The following is a 13436-nucleotide window of genomic DNA, read 5'->3' as shown; positions in this document are numbered from 1 at the left end:
TCTGCTGAAGATGCACAAACTTGTGCAGAACAAAGTAAGGAGAGACAGAAGAGGCCTGATACTTGCTCTGTTGAGAGGAGAAAGTTAAGGGCCACCAGTGAGCTGAAGGGGAGTTACAAGAGAACTAATGAATACCATTCCTTGGAAAATTTACACTGGTGACTCAGAACAGCCTTACACATGAAAGTAAAATCCATCTGCAGTGGACAGCTACCCTCGTGTTTAGGTTGGTTAGTCGGTTTTTGGTTGATGAGTCTCTTTTTTCACAGAAATCTTGGGAAAGACAACTTTTTCATTCAAGAACAATTCAACAGCTTGGCCCAACAGTACAAGATATCATCAGAAAACAGGATAGCTGAAGCATCGGAAGCATTCTTCCTCTCCTGGTTCTGTGGTTTAAAAAATATGCTCCATTTAAAAAGAAAACACTAAACTCTGAAATTTTGCATGTTTTTAAAACTTCTTCCACTGTCCTGTTTCCTAATTTTTAAGGAACAGACTATTATTTCCACTAAATAAATTCGGAATACAGCCGTGTAAACTCGACATTCTTACACAGTATTTTCCTTAATTTTAAATTATGTTTCAAAGTAGTAAGATATCTGCCTGTTTGTTTACAGGTCGAAAACTTGTCAGCTTGGCTTCATTCTCTTTAGGAATTTCTGTCCTGGCATCTTATCTTGTTGTTTGTATTTCAGAGAAGCTGGAAGAGGACTTTTGAGAACAAATTCCCCTGTGTCATGTACTTCTGCTGCTTTGGTGGTAGAAATTATCTTCTCTTAGTAACATGGGACCAAGTTTAAGTCTCAGTCATGAGTGCTCAAGCTTCATTTCCATTTCCTTTTATAATCTTCCTGCATTTCAGACAACCAATGTTACTGGGCAGCCAAAGGAAGAAAAAAAGGCAACAATGTGGCATATATGTGATAGATGTTTGTAAAAAGGACCACATGCCCTTGTTCCAACAAGAGGGTTTAGGTGCAGTTTGTCACTGCTATTCATGCAGGGCAGTGCCCCAGTAATTTCTGCTTTCCCAGTTTCCATAACCAGGAAATTCAAGCATCAAGCAGCCTTACTGCACATGCGAGAAAAAGAAATATCAAAATTATTAAATGAAGAGTGATAACTTTATACTGTTCTCTGAAGTGTGTGGAGTCTCTGTTGCTACAAATCACCCAGTTTCATGCAGTGGCATCAGTCTGGACTGGGAGGTGTATCCTGGCTTCACTGGTTTTATTCTGGATCTGAACCAAGAAGTGACTAGATGCCACATGTGCTCCTCAACTGCAGCTCCACCGCACAGAATATAAATCAAACCAAAGACTTGAATCTTCAGTGGGCTCCACAGAAAGACATCCAAGACCAAGCTGATGAACCAGCAACTGCAGCAGAGCCTTGGGCTCAAGCAGATACCAAGAGAAAGGCACAGGTGAAGAGTATGTCTGAGCCAAGGCTGAGGGATTCAAGCTTTTACTCCTGTGCTTACACATTGTCAGGGCCTCTCATTGTAGGGCAAAAGTACTTGGGATGAAATATGGGAAGAAACAGAAAAAATACCAGGATGATTTTGGAAAACTATCAGTGACTACTGGTCCCCAGAGTCAGATGAATTAGAACCTCACCAGAAACTATCAGGTTCTTTCTTGCCTAACCTAAAAAAGAAAATCTACAGAAACACAACGGCGACATAAGCAGCTGAAGTCAATGCTGTTTGAAAGTTCTGATGGAGCTCATGCAAGGAACAAGGATCTCAAAGCACTGGACAAAGAACAAAGAAATCAATGCTAGTACTTCAAGGCAGCAGGGATCAAGAGGTTCCAAGCCCTGGAACTTTATTGAAGTTGATGATACCAGCTGCAAACAGAGCAAGACGGGGGGGCGTGTGGCGATAAGGGGGGAGAAACATTAAACAAAAATGAATGGACACAGAGTTGTACAGCAAAAAAAAAAAAATCCAGAGGTTAGTATGGATGGAGGAACCAAGCAGTAAAATAACTCAAAAAAAGAAGAGAGGGTGTAGTTTGGTTCTCTGCAAGAGAGAGATGCCAGCAATAGATAGCACATGTTTTAAAGGTTTCTTGTATGAAGCAACAGCTTTCCAAATTATCCATTAACAGAAAGCAAACAAAAATTATGTCTCAACGGTATCTTTCCTTTTGGTCTTTACATCAGGTTTATTTAGGAATGTAAATCTACACATACTGGTTGTGCTTTTTAAATTGTTTCTGCTCTCATCTATCAATCAAATAAAGCCCAAGAATATTTATACCAGTGGGATTTAACATGAACATCATTAATTTGACACATGCCTTTGCAGTCACATAACCTTGCTCTCTCTGAGTAAAGGAAGTCACCTCTATTCCAAAAACCAAGCACCCATTCAAGCATCCTGCTAGCTGAGAACACAGACAGAACAAACTCAAACATCTCGAGAAGCCTGTAATGTATATATTTTATCTACTTTTCATGAGCTTTATTTTAATATATAGTTATCAGTTCAAGGCACCAGGACTGGGGTTGGAAAAATTACTGGCTCGGCATAATGATGCCAAGATTTTATTCCATAATAGAAAACAAAAAGAAAACTGCATCAAACAAGGAACAAGATTTTCCCCTCCCCCCAATTTATAACAATCAGCAGAATAAGATGACTTATGGTGATGTCATCTAGGAACAACATTAAAATAATTATCTTTAAAAATACTATTGCAAAAAGAATCCTGAGCTGTTATAGAATATGATTCAACCTTTTCTTTTCAAATACTCATCTATTCAAGAATCTGATTTTATTTATTTTTACAAGAAGGACTTACTGTTTAGAATCATCATCTGCATCATCATCATCTTCTAAATGTGCCACATGTCCCCTAAGAAAATGAACAAGGTACTACAGTTGAGCAAGTTGTATTAAAATTACCTTGACTGCTGTGAAAGATTTTGACCTCAAAATCTACCTCTTTTATAGAATTTTACTGTCTTTTTTTCAAAATCATTACTGTTCTTTAAAGTATAGCTGCAATCTAGACAACTATGCCTCTCTCAACTCTCAGCAAGCACAGGGACAAGTAAGAACTAGTTGTGACAGACAAAAAAATCAATGCACAAATTACTTTTGAAACACACAAGAGAGGAAAAAGAAATAGAATTACCGCTGATGTAGCTCTTCTTCAACTGATTTTAAGAGACTCCTTCAGAATTAAATAAGAATAAGAACATAATTTAATTGTGGTACACAAACACAATTATCAAAAGCCAGAACAAAAGCACCTATGATTCCATCAGTAAATAATCCAAAGCATGTTATTTCAGCTGCCTTTCAGAATATACATCCAGCATCCACATAAAAATGAACACAGCTGCAAATTTTTTTCATTTATTGTTTGTACAAGACCCTTTCATGCATGTTTAGTAATGTATTGCTATTAAGTGCAGTGGTCCTTTTTCCTCTTGCTGTAAAAAAAGGACTATGGCAGCTTGATCCAATTTAAAAGAAATCCACAAGAAAAGCACAATATAAAAAAAACTAAATCAGACTGACAAGTATGAAACTACTATTGGGATAAATTAATTCTTCCCTGGCTCATTTTTGTAACATTTTCAACTTCATATTCATGTCTTTGTCTGAAAACACAGACAGAGAAGAATCACAGGACTAAGAAACAACAGGATTTCAGAAGATAACAGTATTGATTTTTTTCCCCAATTAAAGACTATGTAAAAATATCATGCTCTATGCTTAGGTTTTCTGCATTTTTAGTATGATTTAATTTAGCAAATCAAAGCTAGGCAGCCTAATTCTGGCATGCATAACTGTAATTAAGTAATTGCGTGTAAAGGGAAAATTATATGGAAAATTATTTCATATGATTAATACATCAAGATGATTAAAGGTATGAGCATTAAGTTAAAGGGCTTGCTAAGAAAGGTTTTATTTTTTAAAGCATCTATAACTGCATGTTCCTAGTGCCCTACAAGATAAAGAAGGGCACAAAGCAATGGCAAAGAGAAGCACTGCTAGATCCCAGATGGGGTAAAATTATGCTCTGTGGGACCTATCATGCAGAATATTTTGTAAACAAGCAGACCACGATAATAGCTCTTAAAAGGAAGCTTATACCACCACAAAAACAATATGGTCAACACAGTTTCAAATACTGAGAAGTGCTGCCATTCTGTATCACTGGAGTTACTATTATTTTAGAAATAAATAAGTGATTTTGGAATTTTAACTGATACAAACAAGCTTGACTTATTTTACTACATCTGCTTCAGCTAATGTGTCTTTATATTAAAATAGTCTTGAAAGAATTAAAGACAGAAAATGCAGTTGCTTACTCACTTATTTGCACCCAAAAAGTAGCCACACTGAGGACCATGACCATACTCTAGCTGTAGATCCTAAAAATAGAAGAGAATGAATCTCTTAAGATGAACAGGTGAGCATCCAACAAACACCCTGTGCCACACTGCTGTTATCCCCTCTGCCACACCTGAGATACCAAACAAGCTGATTTCTCTGGCCTTCCTGACCCCTAACACCACTCTCAGGCCCACTACAACCAAAAAGCTCCTCTCTCTGCCAGTTTGCTCCATCTCTGATTCCTTTTACAACTCTGACCTTAGCCCCTTCCTTGTACACAGAGATCCTTTGCTCAAATAAAGTCAGCTGCAGAAAAGAAAACAAAACAACAAAAACAATACAACAATAATAAGAAAAACAAAACTATTAAGGACTTTGCAATCTACCAGACTCCACAGAGAACCCAGCTACCCCTCATTGGCACGTTTAGTAGTCATTTCAGACAGGGAGTAGTTCTGGCAGGGAGCCTGAAATCCCTTTAGCACATGGACACATTAAAAAAATAAGCAGAAAGGACAATAAGTGTTTTTATCCCTCTGGTTATACCAATATGTGTATACTTCAGGAACACCTCTTCTTTTGAAAAAAAACAGAATAAACAAAGTCAAACACTCCAGCAATCATGGAGTGCAGGCTACACAGAAGATGTGGCAATAGGCCTTCAACACTATTTTTAAATTAACACCATAATGGTATAAATATTTAATGCCTTAATGGCATACAGGGACCCCACTGAAGCACAATTAAATCTCCATCTGCTGGGAGAATACTGCTACAATTACAGTCTATTTTTTCCTTCAGGTGGATCACAATGGGAGAAATCTGAGCATAAATATGCTCCCAAAATACTGAGTATATTCACCAGGAGAAACAAATTATTGATCACCTAAATTAGTGATAAATGGAGCTACACCCTTCCTTCCCGGGAAACACTTTAAAGGTGTCCCAACATCTTCTGCTGAACAGTCCCCTTTCAGCTGGAACCCATATCAAAAGCATGTCACCCTTCAGCAAGAGGCCCAGGTACCCAAGCTTTAAGAGGAATAAGTCTGGATTAGATGGGGCTGATCTTTCAAAAGGGTGTTTTTAAAAATCAGAGGAAAAGTCTCACACCAGATTCTTGCTTGTTCCAAGCTGATGAAGCAGAAACCACTGCAGCCCTCAGTTCCAGGCTGAAGGGCAATCACGTTAATACAAAGCCATAAATACTGGTTTTTGTTTGCCAAGGAGTTTCAGGTTGTTTACTGCACCCTTTAGTCTGCCCTGTAAAGCTAAGTAGTAGTTTCCACATGGGTGTGTCTACCACAGCTGTCAGTAGCATTTGGTTGCTTCAGTGACTTTACATATTTTCCCAAAACAAGGGAAAATGCGGGAAAAACACTACGTAACTGATAATTACTTGATGTAAAAGAATGTACAGATCAGAGGGCTGAATAAAAATCGCAAATGCAAGCCTGGTGCTGGCATTTCCTGAACCATGGAGAGACTGACTTTTCAATCTCTGTATCAACTTTATTACACATCTTTGTTCTAGAACTAAATGATCCCCCAAACCCACCAAACTCTATCCACTTCTATTGATCTGATTGCTCACCACCAGCTGTTGTACTACAACCCACCACAAAGAAACAGATTTAACTTTCTTTGCTCTGAGTGCTTCTATTACTTCTATGCAATCTCAGAAACTTCCACCTGCAAGCACAGATATTTTGAGGATTCAGGCTCTAGAGCAGAAAAAATCACAAGACTGGAAACATAAGATGTCACCAGACTCACAAGCCAGTAGGTTAAACAGGTTGTGTGAGTCTCTGTAAGAGGATGCCAGAACAAAGACTGGGAAACTGTTGAGAAAAATACCCCCAGAACAGTGTAATGAAATTTGAGATTTTCACCTTGAAGAGACAAGCCTTCAGTGTTGCAAAATCACTTTACTTAAAGGTGAGAAACAAAGATGTTATGCTGGACAGACCCAAAATGTCTGTCCATTTGAATTTACACACTGTGCAATGTATGGCTATAGATACACTGTACAGCAATGACAGGGAAATTATTAAGAGAAAATAAATAAACCCACCTAAAACAAAAGGAGCTTTCCTGTCACCAGACCTTTTAAGCAATACTGGAATTTTCCTTATCAAAAATGACATCTGCCAGAATTACTTATGTTTAAATGTTTAAAAGGGCAAAAACTTTGTTTTGATTCACTTTACTGTTGTGTGACATACATTTGACTATGATTTTAATTGGACATGTATGATTTTCCTAAGCCCTTTAAATATTGCAGGTTTTCACTCCAAAGGTAGGGCCAAGTACTCCACTACTAGGGAAATTGCTCCTTTTGACCTCTTGATAAATACTGAGAGCTAGAGAGGTTTTAAAAAGTAAAATACGTTTTTCTTCTACCTTCTATTTCACATAGACACAGAAATCGTAATTTTATCTTAAGTAAGTCTATTCTAGCTACATATTTGATACAGAAACATTGGTAAATACTGCATGTATCCAGCAAAGCCTCCAGAGAGCTGTTGTGCAGCATCAGAACACCCTAGAGAAGTAGACCTTTTTAAAGCTAAACATAAAGGTATGAAATCTTATGAGTTATGGATTTCTACTGGGAAGAACAGATTAGCATCAATTACTAAATTATGCAAATTCACCCATCGACTCTATCGATCTACATTAATATTTTCATTTAACATACATACAATGCTGATTAGTTAATGAGAATTCTTTTTAGATCAGACAACATTGACACAGAATGAATCAGAGACTAGACAGATCTATTCCAATATAATGTTGAGACCTACAGGCAGTAGCAATGAGAAGAGGTCAATGATCTTGGTATTGAACCAAAGATGCAACCCCAGATTATTCTGCATTCAGCCCCAGGTTACTAAGAGCTCATTCCTGAAACAACTCATCCGTGTACAACACCAGAGTGCTCTTTGCTGGCAGGGATTGCTTCAGAAAAAAGGTACTACAGGGAATAATTACCAGATCTTCTCAACAGCTTAGATAACATTAAAGGAAGCTGCCATGTAGAAAGCCACATCATACCCTCAGATAAATCACGTGTGCAAGGTAATCAATGACTAAAAACAGCATAGAGATTTCTTCTATACTGTTTGATGGTAAGGCCACGCTATGAAAAAAATTTCCCAGGAATGATCAAATCTACAATATCTTCTGCAGTTTAATTTCTGCAGAATTTCACTGTAAGTTAACTGCTACTGTACCTTTAACAGTCTTATCATCCTAATTTGTTCTATAGGGCTGGGCTGTCCTGGAAATCTATTTTTCGGTGTTAAGGCCTTCAAAACCAAAACAATGTATACGGCAAACCAGCAATTTAGTTACTTCCTATGTTTGCTGTTCTTCAAATCTAACAAGACAAAAGTAAGGCTTGAAATGTACAAAATGCTAGGGAAGTAACTCTGAATTTCAAAGAATACAAATTACCTTTGGACTACCAACATATCAAGTAAGAAGGCACATACACATCTCTTTCTCAGTAAAATGATAAAGCAATTCCTATCCCATTGCTTCATCAAAGAGAAAGTTAATTTTTAAAAGAGCCTAACACCACCTAAGGCATATTCCGCATTTTAGTGCCTTTATTTCAATAAGAAAGTGCATTCTTGAATTTCTTTGGATACCCTAACACATCAGAAATAGCAAGTTGTATGTACATTTATTTCAAACAGGCTAAATATAATTCTTCCCTGGTGGCTGACTGAGGTTTTACTGTGCATTACTGTTACACAACCACCGTTCCCCTCTTCCCTTGTATTTCAGCTCTCTCTGCATTTTGACTATGAACATCCCCTTGCCTCCAAGCAGTAAAACTGAGCACCTCATTTTCTCAGTTACTTTTTCCAAGGTACAAAATACCCAGAACAGGGGAGGAAAACAAAAGAGCAAAAACCACTGGCACATTTCCTCCCATTTCTACTTATTTTCTTCTGATCCTAAGGACCATGCTCCATTTCACTACCTAAAACTGAAAAGGGCATGAAGACTCTCTGAAATTCAACACTGAGAGCTACAATAAGTTTTTAGAGCTATGTTAGCTAAATAGGATAGGAGTCTTCATGGCTTGCAGCAAAGAAAAAGCATATGTATGTATGTGTAGTGAGGAGAAAAATTACTTAAAGAAAAATGCTCCTGGGCAAGGTTCTCTGTTATCTATGTCAATCTCTTTAGTTCAGTCTTTTCCTCCCAATATTTTAGCTTTTCTGCCACAAATAATTAAAAATCACAGAATAGCTGTGTGGAAACATTACACTCCTAAAAGTAACTGTTACCAAAAACTATCACAAATTATTAAACTCACAGTGTATTTATAAGCCAAAACAAAACAGAAACCGACCAGGACCAAATTATTTAAATAGGCCCAAATGTATAAATGCAGCTGGCAAGGACAAGAGTGCAGACTGCATGGGAGCTGCAAATCTCTTACAGAATTCTTTGCTAAAGAAGTCCGAAATGAATGTTACGTTTGTAACAACTGAAAGCAATTACATGTTGGAACCTGAGATATCAAATCCAAGTTTTGTTCAACTCCTCTGTCACTTCAACAGTAGAATTCAACAATTTTCACTCTGTGTTATATCCTCCAGATTAAACTACTCCAGGCCCTGACTTTAGGCAGAATTAAGCTAGAGATCACCAGGAGTTTCTTCCCACCTCATCTTTTTTTGGGGAATTCTCTGATGGTATTTCTCACGTAACAAGGTGTGCAGCCCAGTTCTCCATACATGAACCAGAATTATTTTTCAGCTCACTATGAATGGGAAGAAAAATATTTTGCCACAGAATTTCACTGTAGATCACGATAACCTAAATGAAAATATTTTCATTTGGTTCAATGTGACATTTTGTTTTGAGTCAGAACAACAATAAGCTTTTGTGACTCAAAAGCAACAGCATAAGTTAAAATTGTCCCAGAAAAAAGAATACATATTTTTAAAAGTGACTTTGATGTAAACCATTTCCTGAGCTCACTGCAAATGCAATGCTCAGCTCTGCCACTTATTTGAGCCAGGATCCAAGCAACTGCTTTTAAAATATACAGAAAGACAGTGAAAAGATCTACCTTATGCAAATCTAATGTGCACATAAGAAGACAAAATAGGAACATGAAGAAATCTGAATGACAGGAAGTAGCACATGCAAAAAAAAAAATCTCAAAGGATGGAAGGTACCCAAGAAAGTTTCTGAGAAATTCGTTGTCTCATTGCAGAAAAAACACCTATCCTGAAAGGCAGAAGAGCCTGTATTTAGAGCAAAATAGTCTGTTATTTATTTAGCTATGAACCAAAGGGGTATATTTGTAGAAGATCAAGGAGAAGCACTATCTTGTCCTTTCTGATTGCAATTTGCATTAAGGGATACTGGGGTTTGGACAGGGACTTTTCCCTGCAAACAAGACTTGTACTCAATTTCTCCATTCTTCTGGTAGATCCAGGCAGCTGTTTCAGAAGAGCACAGGGGGAAGGAGGGGGAGAAGAAAAAGACAGGAATGATTTTTAAGAGTAGCCACATCATAGGCATCAGATGTTTGAAAGGTAATGTGCATGATGACTGCATAAACTGCCATATGATCAATCCAGCTGTGCAAAATACGTGGTGATAGGTAAAAATACTGTCACTCCCCAAATTTGCTTTGAACCTCAACTGTATGTAGTCCAAAGTATGCCTCAATTTATGATCTTTTTTTTTTTTTACAACCTTAGAGACACACAGCTCTGCAAAGGAGTTGCTGCTTATGAGGTATTTTATAAAACCAGTACAACAGCAGGGAAAGAGCCCAACAGTAGCAGGTGATACATAATGCTTGTGAAAAAGTATAATCTTCTCCTCTTGATGACATTTGAAAAATTCATGTATCACTTCTCAATGAACATATCTGAAACCAATACTGAGAGAGCAGGAGTGGGGGAAGGAGACACAGAGAGAATCTCTGATTAGCACATCCTACAGAAGAATGAACCAACTAGTAATTATCTCCTCTAAGGGTAAGATCTTACTGGAAGATTCTCAAAAATTCATGATGTATTACCACCAACTCAGAATTCTCCACTTTGATTCACAATGAGCACAGGAGGACGTGAAGAAAGCAGTGAAACAGAGAAAGAAAAAGTGCTGTTGAGTGACTTTAAAAACACATCTCATGACAGTAACAACAGTAGTACTTGGTAAGTTTTATAATAGTTACAATTTTTGAAGAGTGTACTGAAGAGTATGGGGTAGAAGGATAAGAAAGGACAGTTCAGCTATGAGACATGTTCTCATTCTGCTCTTAGACCCACAGACACCAGGCTAGCAAGATATGTGACAACACTGAGAGTAACCTTAAAAAAAAAGATTTAAAAGGTGTCAAACTGCAAAGAGGAAACCAAAAGCAAACCAAACTGAAAAGCCAAAACCACATTCTCAAAACCAGAGGAACCGCACAGGATGGAGGTGTTGCCACCAGGTAGGGAAATCTAAGCTACTGATTTTAAAACAGTTTGTGAAACATTCTCGTAAATATGCAATACAGAAAATTCCTTCCAAGAAAGGCAAAGACAGTCTAAGCTTTCACTAACTATGTTTCTGGCAGATTCAAGTCACACCAAGCCAACAGATGGCACAACAAACAAAGAAACAAAAAAAACCACTAAAAAACAAAACAAATAACAAAAAATTATCACATAAACCCCAAGACATTCTCAAACACCCCAGTTTTCCCATCTTCCTCTTGGAGCACCTATATTAAACATCTCACAAATCTAAGAAAATTAGTAGATTAATGCTCTTCATTTAGTACAGAGTGCTGCTTCCTTTTTTCCAACAGTTTGTCCAAGACTTGGATGCATTACCCATCTAACTACACAAAGAGCAGAGACGTAAGAATACTCACTTCCTACAGTGATTTCTACAGTGTGATGCTAACAACCAAATGTTTTAGCAGTGCAGCAACAAAAAATTTGGAATATGTATCAGACTTTATATGATGCCAAATACCATTGAAAACAGTTATGAGCCCACTTTCTGTTATTTCTATTCAGTGTATACTCATTCTGTAACATAATTACCATCTGGAGAATTCAGAGACTTACACTTACATATTTTATATCTTGCATGGGATCACTTAAAGGAACTACCAGACAAAAATACAAAGAAAATGTTTCTTCTATTTTCAAACACCCTCCAAAAAACGAACAAATTATGCACAGTATGGCAGTAAAGAAATGAGAATGAATGCATTAACACTAAGCCCCTTCTGTAAGAGCAATTCAAGTAAATATGAATACAGGTTAAATACTGTCACAATGCTGCACGTACTGAGAATTTCTTTCTACACTACAGAAATACACATACAGACTAATAGTTACATTGAATAGTTTTCACACAGATGAAAACACCACTACTACAACAACAGGACAAAACATGAGCTTTCAAAAAGGAAAACAAGGACCAAACTAACACTGACAAAGAAAGGCATAAGATGAAAAATACCAGGTTAGATCTTGCAGTGTAGTATATGTCTTCTGAATTGTCCAAAAAATCGCTACTGTCAGGCTGTTCATTAGATAGAGATCAAGAAAAGCGAGTTATTTATATTGTGACTGAAAGCCAGGTGCACATAAATGTAAATTTTCTTGCTAAAAAAAAAAAAAAAAGATACTGTTAGTTGAAACTCAAAACCATGTTAAGACAGTTCTCGGGATGGGGGCAAAACACAGCTAAGGGAATGGTCACATTACCAAACACCAAAATGATGAATTATTGCTCATCAGCTGAGCTGTGGTAATGTGTGACAAACTGTCCCAGTAAGAGTCCAGTTCAATATCTCAGTGCAGCACAGACCATAACTCCTCATGCTGCAGGGGTCCAGTCCTTTGTGCACTCACACACGTAAGTAACTGAGTGTAAGTGTAAACATGCTTGGTGAGACAGAAGTAAAAGCATCAGAACTGCTTTAATGAAAACAGATCCCCACTGTTACTGCTAGAGGAAGACACAGGCATCTCTTGCTCCCACTTCCATTTCAAAGACTTTCTCTGCCAGAGCAGGTAGATTACTACAAATTTCTCCCACAGACTGGTTTGTGCTGAGGCTCTTTGCTAAAGCATCCATTCTTTGAATAGGTCACTTGTTTGCAATCTGCCATGCCAATTTAAAATGTCCACTGGTTCTACAGCTAATCTATACCTGTATGCTTTTAATTTGGTCTCTGGACCCAACATCATTATTTTTGAAATCACAAATCTGTTTCATCTGGGAAGAACATATCAGGTCTGCATGCTTCCTTCTGACATAAAGCACAGAGCAGTTAATTTTCCTCTTCAGAAAGATCCAAACAAACAGTTATAGATGCTCCCTACAGACAGGGAGATGAGGCAAGTTCTTTGGACAGGTTTCAAATATGAAACATCTGACCAGAACAGACAACACTAATATATTTTCTTATCAGAAGAATTAATCTGGATGGTTCAAGTCCCTTCACCAAGCAGCAAGGGCTTCTGAGATTCCAAAGTGCAAAGGTCCTGACTGCTAACACACAGTGTAGGAAAAGGCTTGGATTCCTCCCTTCCAACAACACCTGTCAAAGAAGTGCTCTCAAAAGCTGTGCTTTAACCCCCTTAGAAAATCCCTCTCCAGTTTAGCAACTCAAGTTCCTAAGGTGCAATAAAAGCACCACTGCCCCATGGAGTTATCCATTATGGTTTGTATATTCAGCAACTGATAAAAAGAAAGAAATGGGAAAAGTATTTTTAAAACTTCAGCCTCCCCCCTGACATCCTTTTGCAATTATGATTGTGCGTGTATAAATAAAATTCTTAATGAACAAAAGCATGATAATTTCAACAATACAATGCTTCCAACTGCATTTTCTTTACAATCCAGACCATGCAACAGGGAAGCAAACACAGGATAACCTGGAATCAGCTCAAAAATAATTTTGAGTTAAATGATGGGTTTAGGGTAGAAGCATTGCCTTCATTATCATATTTAATAAAAACTTACATAACCAGGGCTCCTAAATGATACAGTTATGTCACGGTCTAAGTAACACATCTGAAATACT

The 13436-nt window shown here is 37.5% G+C and overlaps 1 protein-coding gene across 5 annotated transcripts in view; it reads right to left on the bottom strand.

Annotated features, from left to right (window-relative positions):
* The window catches only part of MAP4K3 (mitogen-activated protein kinase kinase kinase kinase 3), a 66781-nt gene that overhangs the window by 21891 nt on the left and 31454 nt on the right, over nt 1-13436 (bottom strand). For 2 of the 5 annotated variants that reach the window (XM_042036634.1, XM_042036635.1), the window contains exons 15-18: nt 11864-11926; nt 4340-4398; nt 3150-3188; nt 2814-2867 (exon numbers count right to left, since the gene is read on the bottom strand). In XM_042036634.1, the coding sequence (XP_041892568.1) occupies nt 2814-2867; nt 3150-3188; nt 4340-4398; nt 11864-11926 (215 nt within the window). The remainder of the gene's footprint in view (nt 1-2813; nt 2868-3149; nt 3189-4339; nt 4399-11863; nt 11927-13436) is intronic. The other 3 variants (XM_042036636.1, XM_042036637.1, XM_042036638.1) reach the window with 3 other exon arrangements.

This window comes from Corvus kubaryi, unplaced genomic scaffold, assembly GCF_017639235.1.
Source record: "Corvus kubaryi isolate FWS band 111438036 unplaced genomic scaffold, C.kubaryi_AGA036_p1.0 37386, whole genome shotgun sequence".
NCBI lineage: Eukaryota > Metazoa > Chordata > Aves > Passeriformes > Corvidae > Corvus > Corvus kubaryi.
Note: the sequence above shows the minus strand (reverse complement) of the source record. Positions and strands in the feature narration are given on the sequence as shown.